Source organism: Sorghum bicolor, chromosome 1 (genome assembly GCF_000003195.3).
Source record: "Sorghum bicolor cultivar BTx623 chromosome 1, Sorghum_bicolor_NCBIv3, whole genome shotgun sequence".
NCBI classification, from domain to species: Eukaryota; Viridiplantae; Streptophyta; class Magnoliopsida; order Poales; family Poaceae; genus Sorghum; species Sorghum bicolor.
In genome coordinates this window covers 53,007,331-53,023,575 of record NC_012870.2, presented here as the reverse complement: position 1 = coordinate 53,023,575, position 16,245 = coordinate 53,007,331, and the positions used below count along the sequence as shown (strand labels likewise).

The following is a 16,245-nucleotide window of genomic DNA, read 5'->3' as shown; positions in this document are numbered from 1 at the left end:
TAAAGTCCAAATGGTAGACAAAACCGCCGATAGCTAGGAAAAACTTCTGCTCTGGTGTCGTCCCAAACGTTCAGTTTGGCAACTATTCGGTTGGCGGCGTGCTCATTCATTTCGACAACGCTCCTCTGCTTTTGCGCTATGGCCAGGTTTTAACCCTTGAAGATGCGAAAACAGAAAGGGAGATCTATTCGCTAATAGAGCAATCTAAACTTTTTAGTGGCACGCACACAAAAACAATTGACTCGTTTTTTCTTTCATATAACAATGCACAAACATTTGCCTAGGTTCACAAAGTAAAAAATTGATCAATTTGTGCAGGACATGAAGAAGGATCCCCGTTGCATAGGGGCCTAAAAGGTAAAACGACAATTAGATGGCATTACTAGTATCATATCAAACTTATACGGCTAGCAGCAGCAACAGCAGCAGCTTTGTAAATGAAACAATATATCAAAATCATGTCAACACGCGCCTAATCAAACAACATGAATCATCACTTGCTAGCTAGTACCTTGACGGAAGGATGACAGCCAAGATGACAACAAGGCCAAACATGAGGATGGCGATCCCGGTGAAGTTGATGAGAAACACTTCGCTCGGGTAAGCGATGGAGCCGGAGACGAACTTGGCCAGGCCGGTCTCGGCAGTGCAAACGGCCATGAGGAAGATGGCGAGGCCGAAGAAGATGTGCCATGGGGCGTAGTCCGCCCTCATCGTCATCACGGCCCCCGGGAAGACAAAGTACACGAATGCCACCAGCCACTGCGAAATCAAACAATAAAATGAGCAAGTGCTACAGGGAAGTTATGGTTGGTTTGTTGTTGTGTGCTTGCTTCGTGTGTCATGTTTTGTTGGCTGTAGTGCACTGGTCTGGTGTGCACAGGAAGTACAGAATTTTCATGAAATTTTGGAGAAAACAAAAGTATCCAAATGAACTACATATGTTTGCTGGGCTGTGCCTAAAGGCCATGTGGATGATGATCAGCCCAGACACGCGGCCCAAACTTGGCCCACAGAAACTCTCAAGAGGGACATCTCTTAATTTTTTTAAAAAAAGAAAAGAAAAGAGACCATGGCGCGCTAGTGCTACCATCAATCCTCCACCAACAATGTGCCAAGGCGATTCAAGTCGATTATATATTATTTTCCTTTACGGAAAAAAGTTGATTGTTTCTCCTTACAGCTTTGTAGGCTATGGATAGCTTTTCTTTGAGGGAAGAAGTCCTTTTTTAACTCCATGACTCTGTGTGAAGTCCAATTTTCTTTCTTCATCTATAAAGGGGTGCTCCTGGCATATGTCTCATCGTCAGTTGTCGCAGAACGTAATCAAGGGCTGAAGGTGATGAGCCTACATCCTATGAGTGTACCTTCGATATTTCTCTATTGATTTAGATGTGTTTTGGACTGGTTCAAGAATGTTGGATCTTGCATGCATATCTAATATTTCGGAGTTGATCATTGAATCTGATATAAGGACTGCACTTTGGGTTTAGTCTTCAACAAGGTTTTCGTCGTTTGCGCCGAGAAAAATCACTATGGAAGACATTTCAAATTTTTTTCCTATACAAAATTGGGGGTATATTGTGTTGAGTTTTAATATAATTCACCCTTCCTTTCAAAAAAAAAAAGAAAGTTATTATACAAATATTTTTCTAGACACTTATCCAAAAAAATTGGAGAAGCTATACAATTAAAAATTCTAACTTCTCATTTAAACTTTACAAAATTCATAAAAAAAGTTGTTTTATCTTAGGAAAATATGAAACCATTTTCACAATTTTCCTAAAATCATGGTCTATGTTCAAGTGCGTACCTCCCTCGTGTCTGATGTGGCGTCCAATAGATTAAAACATCATTGAAACCGAAAACAAAATGTTTTAAAAAACATTAAAGAAGGCAAACGGATGGTTTTAATTTTATAAATGGAGGAAAATCTGATCTCGTGCATAATGTAGAGGACTTTTCCTTCTTTTTGAGAGAGAAGAAGGAAAGAGGGACAGGGGTGGGATGAGGCCCATGCATAACAGGGTCATGGGCCATGGTGAGGCCAGAATGAGTAACTTGTGATTGCAGCCTATACGTACGTGGGCTACAAATTGGGCTCACAGCAAAGAAATAAAGTAGAGCCATCCTTTTGGTTAGGAAGAAGTCCACTTTAGGTCACTCAACTTTTGCAAAAGTCTGTTTTTCATCCCTGAACTTCAAAACCGGATAAAATACATCCCTCAGTTTTTGAAACCATGCATATTATGTCCCTGACATGGTTATGAGCGGTTTTGAAGGCAGTTTTGTCTTTTTCATTTTTATTTATTCTGGCTAAATATTTGTAAAATTATAGTAAATCACATAAAATTCATAAAATAGTAATTCTAACTTTGTTGAACTTCAGATAAGTAGATCTACATAGTGAACATATAATATAGTATGCTTTAGTACAAATTTTTTATTGTAGCTTTAGATCTGTGTTTTTCTATAATTAATTAGAATAATTCATAGCTATAGTTTGTATGGTGCAATTGTGGTGAATTTTTTATGTTAGACTAATTATTATATATTTAAACTATGGTAAAAATTTCATACTCATTAGATCATGTATAACTTAGTTATAGATTTATTATAATTTAACAAGCATAAACCTAAATAAATCTATAACTAAGTAATACGTGATTCAATGAGTATAAAATTTTTACTATAACTCAAACATAGAATAATTAGCTCACCATATAAATTTCATCACGATTAGACCATAGAAAATGTAGCTATAATTAATCTAATTAATTAGAGAAAAACATAGATCTAAAGATACATCAAAAAAATTTGTACTAGAACATACTATATTATATATTCAATGTGTAGATCTACTGATCTAAAGTCTAACAAAATTGAGTTTTCTATTTTATGATTTTTATGTGATTTACTGTGATTTTTCAAAAAAATCAGCCAAAATAAATAAAAAAAAAAAGGTAAAACCGCTTTCAAAACCAGGTCAAGGATGTAATGTGCATGGTTTTAAAAGTTGAGGGATGTATTTTGTCCGGTTTTAGAGTTCAGGGATGAAAATTAGACTTTCACGAAAGTTGAGGGACCTAAAGTAGACTTTTTCCTTTTGGTTATACTTGACTTTACCTGAAGAGCATAGAGCGCTATGGTGGCAATCCCAAGCCAAGAATGCAGGGAGCGGATGTCAGGGAGGCCGTTGTCATGGTGAAACTTGACGGCGGCATACAGGCCGACGGCGGCGAAGGCGAGGGCTACGAGGTGTAGCAGCAGGTGCACCGCCTTCTTGGCTGCCCTCGGGCCCAGCACGATCCTGTACGCCATCACCGCTGTGTCCACAAATAATACATGAGAGCATCAGTCACTAAAGTTTCCCAAACGTGCTGGCACGGCACTACACAACCCTAGCCCAGCTGAGCATAATACGCCTTGGTAACAGGCACGGTATATAAAGCATGTCGTGTCACCCTGCCGCAATGTTGGCCCAGGCACGGCCCTAAGGAGTCTGAGCCGTGCCTAGCGTGCTACGCCGGCACGTTAGCCCAGCGTGTCCGTGCTGGCTCTGGCACTGATTTCTTAAAAACACTCATTCAATTTAGAATTTTACATAGATAATTTCTAAGTCATCAAAATCATCACAGAAATTCAAGGGAAAAAAACAGAAAAGACGTTACTATTTCCTTGCATCACTTTGGTTTCGCAGGCAGCAAAGACGTGCGTTTAATTTGTTGGTTTACCTTCTCCGGTGCAGATGATAAAGCCAATCACCATGAACAGAGGGTGTGCCTGACAAAAATGGTGCGCATGTTGTTATTACTCCAACTGTTCAAAAATGAAAAAAAATATATATGTATACCGTGCGATGCATGGATGGATTAATATTATTATTACCGTATAGACGAGGAGAGATTTGGATGTGGGCTTCCATGAGACGCCTCCACGAAAGTGCAGCACCCAGACGAGCGTGAGCGCGAGCACGGCAGCCGCCAGCAGCTGCGCCGTCAGCAGCATAGGCAGCGCCGTCATGCGGAAGCTGGCGCTGCTCTTCACAGGCATTATGGCGCGTCGTTGCCCTCCTCCTCGCCGCCGGCTGCCCGACGGCTACCACCACCACGGCCGGCTGCGTGATGGCATATATGTATGGTACGGGGGTTGACAAACAGGTGGATGGTTAAAAGGCCGTGTCCTGGTGACGGATCCAAGGCCGGTTCATGTAAACGAGGCTCCGGTGGAAGACAAGTCCAAGGACAGGAGGATGTGTAAATAATAAACCGGAGGAAAACTCTGGTTTGGCCTTTGGAGCGTTGTGGTACGTCTCCTTGTGCTTTGGGTCCATCTAATGGGGACAATTGTCGTGGACATGTTCGGACGGCAGAGGAAGAATAGCTCAGAGAGACTCTTCATCATCGGAGCATTAAATTAAATAAAAGAGACTGAAAAATAGATTGATGAACAATCAGGCCGAGTCAAAAACGTTTGCCGTCCAATGGAAATGGATGTGCACAAACGGACAAGTAACAAGCTAACAACAAAGCATGTTATCCCTCCGACTAGTAGCTGGTCCACGAATTGGCAACAACCCTAGTTTGTCCCCATTTGGAACATCAGCTGATTCTATATCAGCTCTGCGCAAACTAAGTTTTCTCCAAACAAAGTAAATGAACAAAGTACTACCTTCCCCTAGTAGCTGGACCTGTTGCTGCTTGTCTCCGGTACAAAAGCAAGTCGTGCTAAGATGCAAGCTATGCTTCTCCAAACAATCCATTAGCTCCCAAAAATCATTCATATACATACGCCTTAACGTGTAAATTCAACACATAATAACTGCCATATCATCTATCTGTACTCCCATATTCTTTCCTCCCCTGTTTTAGTCCGGTAGAGTTCTATCATGTAGGCTACCATGCATTCCAGATCACAACTCACACAGCTGCCAAAACTGCATCCGTTACCACTATGACATCACGGGCCCTGCACATACAATCAAGCACAACACCAGAGTTTATCAAAGATTAGCAAGACAATAAAGGACGGACGAAAACAACATTAGCAAGACAATCAAAGAAGAAAACAGAAATAAAAACCAAAGTGCTGCTACCTGGGATCTCTTCTCAAAAGATAATCAGAATGGAGAGTGCCACCAGAATCCAAGGAGAAAAACTAAATTTCAGAACTTCAACTGGCCTGTGGCATCAGATATAATGACCACCCTAAATTTAACTTACAAAATAAAAGATATCCCAAAAACAATATTTGCAATACAACAGTCAACCGCTTCTCTAACAACCAATATTGCAGTCTACATGCTACTTATCGCAGCATGTACACAAGAAATTCAGAATTAAGTCGCCACTTAAAAAGAACATCAAGAAACCACTAGATGAATCGATACTGAAGAAACAAAAATATGTGCACCATGGTAGGGCAAACAAATGCAGCTACCTGGGACTATGGGAGTGACACTGAGAGGACATCCGAGAAACCCGCGAGCAACAAAGTAGAGATGATTTCGAAGGGGCAGTTCAGATTTCTGGGTGCCTGTAATCCTGAAACATCACGTCCTCCCGTTCAGTTCTCTAATATATATGCATCCCAGGAAATATGCTTAATTATTAGAATAACTGTATCACTAACCTAAAGTATCTGTTAGCTTTGACATGCTAGTATCAGAAAAAGCAAATGGTTTGCAGAAACACTGACAGGTCAACTAAATACATGACTGACACAGACATCAGCAGTACAACATGTTATCCCTGCAAAGTGCCAAAACTAATCCATAGATCAACATACAAGCAGACAATCATGCCACTGATAATCAGGAAAATCACTACTACAAACATGGTAACATCCTTCAACAATATGCACAGAACATGTTAACAAGAACAAAGGGGAACAACATGAGCTGAATGAAATAATGAACTTTTTTTTCTCTAGATCTGACCCTGTATACAGAAGGAACTTATGTCATATGGTACAGAAGCCCTGCCTATGTTAGCATACTGATCCTACCAGACATATCAAGCATGCAACGATCGCAGCAGCAATCAGGCAACAATGCTTGATACCTACCCTGCTCTAGAGCCAGTGAGCTTTCTCCTGGCATGTTTCAAAATGGAAATGCCCATGCATGTATATATCTACGGAAAGATGGAGCTGGCTAAAGCAAGGACCACAATGTCAAAACACAGCAGACAGCCTTGTTCTAAGAAAGAAATTCCTAAGAACTCCATAACACTGAAGGCTAGCAGCCTTTCTTCAACCTGACATCAGGAGCCTTTAATCACCCACCATGAAAGCATCTCGATCCACTGACTGACATCATGGTAGATTCACACATCCTCTGCTGATATCAATGCTTTCTTGTGACCACCACACCACATGGTGCAAGGAATCTAACTGATCTTCTGAACATGCATCTGCACCTTGCTGAATCTGGACTGTCCCAGAGCTCTTCATCATTGTTCCATGCTGTACCAGAGTTGTAGATAGCAACACACTCCTTAAACTTCTCTCCTACCATTAGAAGAATTTGGCCTCCTGGGAACTCCAAACTGCAGATTATCCCTGGGGCGATCACCAGGTCGGCCAAAATCATCCAAATTCCTGTAACTACCATTTCTTGGAACAGAATTCAGACGCTCATCTTCATCAGGCCTCATGTTCATACCAGCTCTCGGTTCTGAGAACATGTCCAAGTGTCTTGGTCTAGGTCCACCACCAGTTCTCATGTTCCGGATGTTGTTGGAAGAATTCCTACCTGGAGTATTAGATGGAACCTTCATGGGTAGGAAATCCTTGGGAATGCTATCCAGGTCCATAAAACATTTCCTGGCCTTCGCATCCGCTATTAGTGATGCCCAGTCCTCAGACTGCATGAGAGCATTAGCATTACCAACAACCTGAAAAGCAATAAGACTATAAGTAACATGGGGTAAATCAAAAAGATCATTGAAGAACAACATTAGAACGCACTTAATGCATATTGTAGAGGAGACATACCCATAGAGCTCTCCTAGCTCGAGTTAGAGCTACATTCATACGGCGTATATCAGCAACAAAACCCACACCATGGTTTGAAGCACGGACACATGACATAATAATGACGTCACGCTCCTGGCCTTGAAAAGCATCAACTGTATTTATGTAGATATCCTTCCCTTCCTCAGTATTCATAACATCCTTAAATTCCCGCTGAAGGCATTTCAACTGCAACTTATATGGTGTGATTATACCAACAGAAACCTTCTTGGCACCATTTGCTTTCAGGAACTTCTGAAGGTGCTCATACAAACGCAATGCAAACTGCGCTTCATGAATATTCTGATATGAAGATGACCCACCCCTATGAGACTCACGGCCATGTGACATGTCATAAAAGATATAAGGTGCCATAAGTGCATCTCTGTAATATGCTTCATCAGGTAATTGAACAACACTCTCACTATCTGTAAGGCGACCTTGATAGAAGTATTTCGATGGAAATTCTCGGATCTGGGGATGCATCCTGTATTGCACTGACAACAAAATGGTAGGACAACCAGCCTGCTGAAACCTCTCGAAAAGACTCCTACTGTAAAGCAAAGTTCCAGCTGCTTTGCTAATAACAGTAGCAGGGAGCTGCTGTGGATCACCAACCAGGACACATCTAGCTGCACCAAGAGCCAGTGGAGGGAGGACTCCTACTTCACTAGCCTGAGCAGCCTCATCAATGACAACCATATCAAAGCCATGAGTCAGGCGAGAAAATAACTTACGCCCACTACTTGACACAGTTGTAAAAACAATCTCAGCTTCATTGGCAAAACTGGCTTCAAGACTTGCCCTAGCATCTTCCATATTGAAGTTACTGCCAGGACGGAACCTGCTTTCTAATATCAGCAGCCGTGACATCTCCACCAATACTTTATCCCTGCTTTCAACTGATGCAGCAAGTTTCTGTAGCAGAATATCACGGTTACGATCCCTTTGAGCAAGAACATCAGGATCTACCCCTACTGAACCCTGGGATCTACCAGCCGCTGCAACCATATTGAGTTCCCTTTGAAAATAGGCAATCTCCTGTGATAGCTGCTGCTCACGGCCTTTCAGCTGATGTAGCCACCCAATTACTTCATCACGGCCCTTCATTAAAAGCTGATCTGTCCTTCTTTCAACTGAAACGGCTTGTGCAGCACGAGACTGTGAATCAACTCCAACACGAGCAACATCAGGGCGGTATACCTTCATTTCACCATCTATAAAACCACGGTCAAGAACACGAGCAAGAAGCTCATCTGTTGCAGCATTTGATGGGGCACATACAAGCATCCGAGGCTTAGGGCAAAGCTTGGGAAGAGTGCGAAATAGATTCTGATCCATGCTCTGCAATAGTTCATCAATTGACCCTGCCGCAAAAGTCTCCGAACTGGTACTAGTACTACCACTTACTTGCTTGTAACTTTCAGGAGCAAGTTTCTTGAGCAAAGCAGCATAGTAATGTTGATACTGAACAAGATGGATAACATTTAGCATCCCCCACACAGTATGAGTTTTCCCTGTCCCCGGAGGACCTTGTACCAGCGTAAAAGGCCATGGTTCTTGTTTCTTTACAACACCATTGCTTGTGCCAGCAGCTGTATGTGTTGCAGCCCAATGAATTGCCGACAATTGAGGACCATTGAAACTACGATGTAGATGATCAGCAAAATTTGGGGTGAAACAGTCTGGCATGGCAGGTGGTTGCTCTTGATACTTTGGGAAATGCTCTGGACTTGGTTTAAGTATTGCATTTTGCATCTGAAGGAAAAATTTTTGTCAAAAACGACTGATATATAAGTTAGTAATAAAGGAAGATAATGGTTAGGTGTAATATAGCATTACCTGCCCACTAAGACGGCGGAACGCGTGCAAAGCAACATATTCTCTTTGCGTTGTTGCAAGAGAACCGAGTCCTGTTAGATACCATGTACTCCGAGGTTGGAGTTTCCTCAGAACATTAGCCTCACTGCTATGGATAAAACACAAGAAGAGCAAGACAACTTAGCAAACAAATACACAAGTGATGGAGAACAAGTTATGAATATTGTTCCGAAATGAAACAACTATAGCAAAGCAATTTGAAGTTGTTTCATAGTTAGCAATCAAGCACATAGAAGATAGAACTTCATAAGGGCTTGTTTGGATGCACATGTATCCACCTCAATCTGGATTGAGGTGGATACATGTGCATCAAAACAAGGCCTAAAGGGGTTTTGTTAATCAGCTAACAGGCTCCTAGGATTAAATGGGGAAGCACTACCCAAAAAGCTATAATAGACTTGTCAGTTCATAAATCAGTTTTAGCTCAATTCATCCAAATAGGCTGTTATGGTCAAGTGAGGCGCAGCCTACAAGGTGGTAGCGGCCTCAATGGAGGCCCTGTTCTCAAGTTGAATTTGGGCCCTATAGTATCCTGTTTGTAGTCAACAAAGGACTGTCGACTAAGAAGATAAACATTTGAACTTTGATACACTAGAAACATTTTACATCTACAGCACATTGCAACCTTTTAAATCACACATTACACTCCTACTGTAGTTTCCTTATCAAATTCTCTTATAAAACTTTGATTATAGCAATCGTTCACAAATTATCTTGAACACCAGAGGACAAATGAGCCTCAAAGTATGGCATGCGCCTTTCGTTTTTCTGACTAATGACAGAATTATTCTGTCTTCAATACTGTGGCGATGGGATCAATAAGCAGAGAAGCAAAACATTGGACATGACATTAAGAGCACAAGCATTCAAATTCTATAGCTGAGAAGCACCATCACTTGTGTGGTAGTGAGAAAACAAGATGATACAAAAGCCCCCAAAAGGCATATTAAGAGCGGCAGCAATCCAGCAATGCACATAAGCCTATGGCTTGCTTAATTATGATACTAAGAGCATCTCCAACAGATTATGTATCCCACGTCTCCTAAAAGTCTATATATGTGATCTCCTATTAATAGTAGTGTACCTTTTTCTTCTTCTCTCCCAACAGATTACCAATACCTTTAATGTGGATAGTGGAGAGGAGTGGATCTGTATTATAGGGATAGGATGAATAATCTGTTGGAGCAATAAAATACCTTATATTGCATATTTTTAGTATCGGGGATGGATATAAATAATCTGTTGGAGATGCTCTAACCATATCTTACAAGAAAACTACACAAGAAAACATCAGTACTCTATGTGGCTACCCGCTTCGCTGTGCTGCTGCTTCATGGCCCTGACTACACATATATGAACAAGCCTTGACCTATTGTGCTCAAGAAAATAGAGTCAAGAAAACTGCAGTAAAATGCAGAACAGTGGGTTCAATCTCAACCATTCAACAGAATTGTGTGTACCAAGAACATGAACAAAAACACACAGTACAAAGGTTATGTTAGAGAAGAGTTACTTATTTTATTTACCCAGAGACACGAAACTACAGTTTCCAACAAGTATAACCCTATATATGTTTTCTAGTGCATTCTATAGGAAAGTCTATATAACAGATATCCCTACTTCCTTAGGCATAGTTAAACAAAATAAGATTACCTATCATAAGCTGAGCTAGAGAGAAATCCATCTTAAATAGTATTGTTTTGTGGAGTGTGCACAATTCAATGTACAAGTACCCAAAAACACATTATATGATTTATAATTCTCTCTCATAAAACAACTTCAGTGACAGAAACATAAACAAACCAGTCATAAGATCTTTCCAAAGATATACAATAGCTAAACAAACATAGGTTCAGATGCTTTGGGAAGTTTTGGCCATGATAAACGTGGTTGCGAAAATGGAACTTGAAAGATATGACAATTGACAACTACAAGAACAATCAGATATTACAAAATTTGGCATACCTGTTAGAATCAAATAAATCACCAAGATAAAAATGGATAATAGCTCCAATAGGTTCACGTGTATCAATAGGCATATGACGCCTAACAGTACCGACAAGCCGTCCACATTCTGATTCAGCATCCTCATTTGAACCCATAGCCCTCCTACTAGATCGGCCTGATTGAGCGGCTGAAAATATCAACACAATAGCTAAATAAGAAAAACATTCTAGAGAGCTACATACTAACACAATAATTGTTGCAAATAAAAAACAAAAAAAAAATCGGTAAAATATACCTGAACCAGGCCGTGGAAATGACAGAATAGCGACATCACCTTCTTTGAAATTCCATTTATATTCATGCATCGGTAGAACAACAACATCATACCATCCTGGATGCATTAATAGTCAGGTGACTGCTGTGATTGGATATTCAAATATCTGTTCTAAAAGCGCAACAAACCAATCCCACATACCTCTTTCACGTCTTTCCACAGTTTTTACTCGCACCGCTACATGTGCATCTCTTCCCACAGCCTCAAGACTCTCTTCGTATGAACTATAAAGCTGAGCTCTGCATTCCTCAAAAAGCAAAGGCTCAAAAACTCTAATGTACTCCTCAGCAGATTCAAAGCTTCCAGGAACACACTCAAGTTCAGCCTCCTCTGTTTAGATAAGAAATATATGTCAAATGCCAAATTACAACAACAAAGGTGCACATGCAAACACAAGAGTGATTTACATTTTCTGGAACGGAACAAGATAACATCAAAAGTGCGATCATTAGTGAGGAATACATTGACCAAAATATCACTGGATATCCCAATAGGCAATGCCTGCATTGTAACATGAACAGTGAAACACATGCAACTCTACTTTGACCAAATGTAAACAATCTTCAGTACTGCCACATTTTTAATATATCATTTTAAAATGGATGAACAGGGGAACAATCTCCCTGTGTCAAGTCATGGTCCAACTTGTGTTAAACTGTTAATGAGGACACTAAAACATGGGGCAGTAATTGTTAAAAGGCAGGACCTAAGCAAATTCCACAAAACTTGCATGCATGTAATAAAATGTATATTTCACAAAGAAAAGTTCTAAATTTTCCAGAAGGTGCAATCGTATATATATAACCAAATCAAACAATGACAACAAGAAGCAACCTGGATTGTGCCAGAACTTGTCATTTGTCACCTCCCTTATAAGTCGCTCAACAGATGAGTCCTGATACTGTACATTGTTTACAAAAGTTTGCTTTTTGGAAATAGTAGACCTTTTGCTGGCTGGCTTCTGATCAGCATTGTTTTGTCCTGTTAGAACTGTTCTTTGGGAAGAGAATGGTCGACTCTTTGTTTGCTTCAAGTCCATGGATTGCTTCAATGAAGCTTGTCTTTGCACAGGCTGCTGATAACCATCTGAGGCTGGCTCTTCTGTATTCATTTTCTTTGACCGGCCCTGGGTACCCAACTCAGCATCACCATTGGATTCAGTGTGTTGGTCACTAGGATCTGCAGAATTGCTTCGTTCTGATCCCATCATTTCAGGTTGTCTCTGATCCCTGAATGCTTGCTGATTTTGTTTTTCTGCAGCCTTTTCACCAGCACCCCGAGAAGCTTCCTTCACAGTACGTGTAACAATCGGTGCTGGAAAGGATGACTGCCTCCTGGGTGTTGATGTCTTCATTGTTCCAGCTTGTTTCGCATCCTCCACATTGATGAAGACAGTTTGCCTAGCTCGTTTTTTGCCTAGCATGGCCTCTTTGTGTTCATTTAACTTGGGTCTCTTTGCGGGGTTGCTCGCAAACCTCAAAGCATAATTGGCTTCCACTCCTTTAACATCCTTTGACCTGTTGCAAGGATCTAGATCATCACCAGCCTGATTTCCTTTACATTCAGAGTTTTGCATGTCCTCTGATCCTGTGGAACCATGAACCAGATCTTTAGATACATCAACCATTTCAGCATCACTACATTCAGCAGTCGTATCATCTTTAGTCACATCACCAGATTTAATAAGATGGGGCTCACTCTCTTGGGATTCTTTCTTCAAATGAGTGCTTGCAGTACCAGTGAACTCATCTTTGTTGCTACTCCCTGCATTTTCAGAAATGCCATCTGCATCAGACCATTCTCCTTCTTCTCTTTCAACGGATTGTGACACCTGATTGCAAGTCTCAGCCTTTGGAGCAGCACTATCAGTGATTTGATTGTTCACCATGGACGGTGATGCTATACTAGAGTTCTGATTATCTTCCACCTTCATCGGCTCCTTTCTATTGTAGTCTTTGTTGTTCCTCACAAAAGGCTGAAAGCCGGAACCAATGGATGCATGCTTAAAGGCATTATTGTTCAATATCCCCTGCGACTGTGATCCTTCCCCTGGCTGAAACAATGTTGGGCCATACGTCGTCGGAACAGGAAGGGATTTCTGAGGTTGTGACACGACAACAGCAGCTTCTTGTGACGCGACAACAGCGGCTTCTTGTGGTACGACAGCAGCAGATTCTTTTGGTACGACAGCAGCAGATTCTTCTTCAGCTTCTGTTGGGAGTTCATTAAGGTCAAATAACATCCTTCCTCGAGAACCCATGTCATGTGTAGATGCATATAGCTTGAAACTTTCAACTAGTGGAACCAGTAGTGATTTCCTGGAATATAAGAGCACCCAATGGAGGGAAGTTACTATTGCCTTTCTGTTGGGACAAGCATCTGCAACACAAACATGCATACTATGTCAGTAATACAGCAAGAATAGGAAACTTCAAAGGTTGCTTGGATGCTTCGGTCCGCTAGTGAGGTGGTCAGCCAACAAGGGATGAACTAGGAAGTGAACAGAAACAGCAGACTGATCATTTCTTGGTACTGCAGGGAAGAACAATTTCAATCAGGTGGTGCAACCTGAATATCATTCTCCGCTGGATTCTTTTCATGTTCTGACCCAGGCCATTTCCTCCTCTTGTTGTCCACTTCCTACCCATCTCAAGAATTTGGATTATAGTGATACAGGATCTCAGCATCCAGGCCAACCCTTTTACAGACAAAGTAAATAAGTACATATACATGCCAGGAAAGAAGAAAAGATTGTGCATATTGCATATATGTAAAAGTTATGATGGCTACGCAAGAGCATAAGCTAGTCTAGACGCGGTATCATTTCTCCAAGGGAAACCACAAAGCAACACCATACAGACAAAAGCAAATGCGATAAGCATGTGTTAAGGTTTAGGAAGTTAATAAGCTATACAAAAGCAACAGCACAAAAATAGATTGTGTCAGGATCAGAGCTGGCTAAGTCCATTCTAAATAAAATGATTTTTCCAAACAAACAGAAGCTATGGAAAGAAAGATAAAAATGAAAGGAAGACAACTCCACCTAATCCTGCAGTATTAAGTATTAACACATTAATAAAACATCAACTACTTGCTTAGATTGTCACCCGAAGCACACGGTCCAAATGATGACGTATTACATGGTATTCAAGTCTATATGCTACCAAAAAACGACATAAAACATCTCTTCAAATTATCAAAACAAACACATAGCTAATACTCCAAATTAAAAGCCAAGAAAGTGAATAAGCTGAACTCCAGCATCTCTAAATGCAAAACCTGACCAAACTGTACAACCACTCAAAGCTAATTGAGAGCTAACTAATGCAAATAACTGATAATCTCCTTGTGTTGACTCAACAGGAACATAGATGATCCAGAGCCATCCAGACAGAGCCGGATTAAACAGAACATGTCATACCCTACATGTATGGCCAACAAATAACATCTCAACCTACAATTTTACACATGTACTCAAAATGACAAGCCAACAATACAGGATGTACGCTATACATTACATGTTTGACAAATGTACCTAGAATCAGTCCAATTCTAACACAGTTTCAACTACATCGCAACTGTGAATGTAACTAAAAAAAGAGGACGCCTAAGAACAAGCAGAATAATGAATCTATGGGCCTTCTACTTGCCAACTGAGGCAACCTAACATGATGACTAGGAGCGTTAATTTTTTTTAAGTAAATATTCAAATTCCATGGACAACCCCTGTTCCTAATCTAAAACAAATGCACCAACAGTTTAATGCTGATCTAACTTAGGACCTAATAAGACTAAAACAGGAAACAATGCATCCCTGCATGTATAAATAAATGGCAAGATGGATCCTGAAAATCTGCGACAATCCGCTCGTGCTCCGAATTAATTGCTAGCTAATAGCGACAGGAACATTGTAGAGCAGTTAACCCTAGGTCAAAGCATTAGAATCCGCTAGTGCTCTGAATAAATGGATAGCTAATAGCAACAGGAACATTGTAGAGCAGTTAACCCCTAGGTCAAAGCATTATTAGAAGAAACTAGGTTTAAGTTAATCTGAGCACGAAAGTTAACTGAACTGCAGAGGAACAACGCATGGACCATCCCAGCAGCACATTTCATCACTCTAGAAGAAAAGGGGGCTTTAACTTGTACTCCCTTCCCTTGTAGATAACACCAAGGCCCACTAACGTCCCCCTCTGCTTTCGATCTACCGGGATGCCGTATTTATGACCCCGCAATATATAAATGAAATAAATCTCGCCAAATTCTTCGCATAGAGTAAGGATCGCGCCTAAGAGTTGCTAGATTTGGTAAACCGGGCAGAGCCTTGATCCCCATTCCGGCTTCCAGGTTCCGCAGGATGACCCCGGAAAAAAAATAAAAAAGGTTTCCTCGTCGCACTAGTGCGCGAATTCGGCATCCCCAACCAGTCCCCGAGAAACGAAATTGAAATGAAATTGGAAATCAGTCCCGTCCTCTTATCTTAACTAACCGCGCCGCGTCTCACCCACCCACCCCCACCGCGGGCAAGCGACGCGACGCGCTAGGATCCCGTTCCGTTCCAATCCGTCCGTTCCGTGACACAAGCAGTCCTAGGGTATGATGGCATGGGTCCTGATTGGGGGGAGTAGGATCTCCGTACCAGGCGATCGTCGGGCGGCGGCGGCGGCCAGATCCAGCCAGGCGAGGGCGGCGGCGGCGGCTGTTGACTAGGGTTCGTTCCCCTGTTTGCCCTCCTCCCCCAGCAGCAGTTCCTTGGCTTCCCCTGTGGACGCGCTGCTTGTGTTCCTTTTTTTTTTTCCTTTTCTCTTCCAATACTTTTTTTTCCCTTTTCGGTTTGGTTTTGGAAGAGAGAGAGGTTAGGCTTCTTCTTCCTTGCGGCTTTCGATTGCTCGCCTCGCCTCTCACGAGCGCCCGGTCCCCTGCGTGACGAACGACTTGGGGAAAGAGAGAGAGAGAGAGGAGGAGGAGGGAGGAAGGGTGGGTGTGAGGGCAGGATGCCAGGGGTGGGGTTCTATTTATAGCGCTCCAGCCCGTGGCTACAGCCCCGGCGCTACGCGCACCAAGCGAAT

At 41.7% G+C, this 16,245-nt stretch overlaps 2 protein-coding genes across 6 annotated transcripts; both read right to left on the bottom strand.

Moving 5' to 3' along the window:
- Positions 232–6,306, bottom strand: LOC8083614 (probable ascorbate-specific transmembrane electron transporter 1). Of its 3 annotated transcripts, XM_021449752.1 has the most exons (9): positions 6,286–6,306; positions 5,632–5,750; positions 5,440–5,543; positions 5,096–5,181; positions 3,889–4,968; positions 3,735–3,783; positions 3,127–3,326; positions 512–762; positions 232–350 (listed from the first exon to the last, which is right to left on the bottom strand). In XM_021449752.1, exons 5-9 carry the CDS (start codon positions 4,051–4,053, stop codon positions 287–289), a joined length of 729 nt encoding a protein of 242 aa, XP_021305427.1. In that variant the 5' UTR covers positions 4,054–4,968; positions 5,096–5,181; positions 5,440–5,543; positions 5,632–5,750; positions 6,286–6,306; the 3' UTR covers positions 232–286. The 3 variants fall into 3 exon arrangements, with proteins under 3 accessions (XP_021305427.1, XP_021305438.1, XP_002464798.2); XM_021449763.1 differs by having other exon boundaries at positions 232–762; XM_002464753.2 differs by lacking the exons at positions 5,440–5,543; positions 5,632–5,750; positions 6,286–6,306 and having other exon boundaries at positions 5,096–5,432.
- On the bottom strand, positions 5,826–16,155 carry LOC8083613 (uncharacterized ATP-dependent helicase C29A10.10c). 3 transcript variants are annotated; one of them, XM_021449743.1, is made up of 9 exons: positions 15,816–16,155; positions 13,745–13,874; positions 12,011–13,555; positions 11,318–11,506; positions 11,138–11,233; positions 10,861–11,029; positions 8,857–8,983; positions 6,997–8,772; positions 5,901–6,896 (listed from the first exon to the last, which is right to left on the bottom strand). In XM_021449743.1, the coding sequence occupies exons 3-9, from the start codon at positions 13,434–13,436 to the stop codon at positions 6,498–6,500; spliced, it is 4,182 nt and encodes a 1,393-aa protein (XP_021305418.1). In that variant the 5' UTR covers positions 13,437–13,555; positions 13,745–13,874; positions 15,816–16,155; the 3' UTR covers positions 5,901–6,497. The 3 variants fall into 3 exon arrangements, with proteins under 3 accessions (XP_021305414.1, XP_021305418.1, XP_002464797.2); XM_021449739.1 differs by lacking the exon at positions 13,745–13,874 and having other exon boundaries at positions 5,826–6,896; XM_002464752.2 differs by lacking the exon at positions 13,745–13,874 and having other exon boundaries at positions 8,857–8,980.

Excerpts from the sequence above, each read along its gene's own strand:
- LOC8083614 (XM_021449752.1), bottom strand. The coding sequence starts at position 4,053 with ATGCCTGTGAAGAGCAGCGCCAGCTTCCGCATGACGGCGCTGCCTATG. Across the intron at positions 3,784-3,888 it reads AATCTCTCCTCGTCTATACG|GCACACCCTCTGTTCATGGT; the intron begins GTAATAATAATA and ends CATTTTTGTCAG. Across the intron at positions 351-511 it reads GCTGTCATCCTTCCGTCAAG|GCCCCTATGCAACGGGGATC; the intron begins GTACTAGCTAGC and ends TTTACCTTTTAG.
- LOC8083613 (XM_021449739.1), bottom strand. The coding sequence starts at position 13,436 with ATGGGTTCTCGAGGAAGGATGTTATTTGACCTTAATGAACTCCCAACA. Across the intron at positions 8,984-10,860 it reads GATTTATTTGATTCTAACAG|CAGTGAGGCTAATGTTCTGA; the intron begins GTATGCCAAATT and ends TTTTATCCATAG. Across the intron at positions 8,773-8,856 it reads TCCGCCGTCTTAGTGGGCAG|ATGCAAAATGCAATACTTAA; the intron begins GTAATGCTATAT and ends TTTTTCCTTCAG.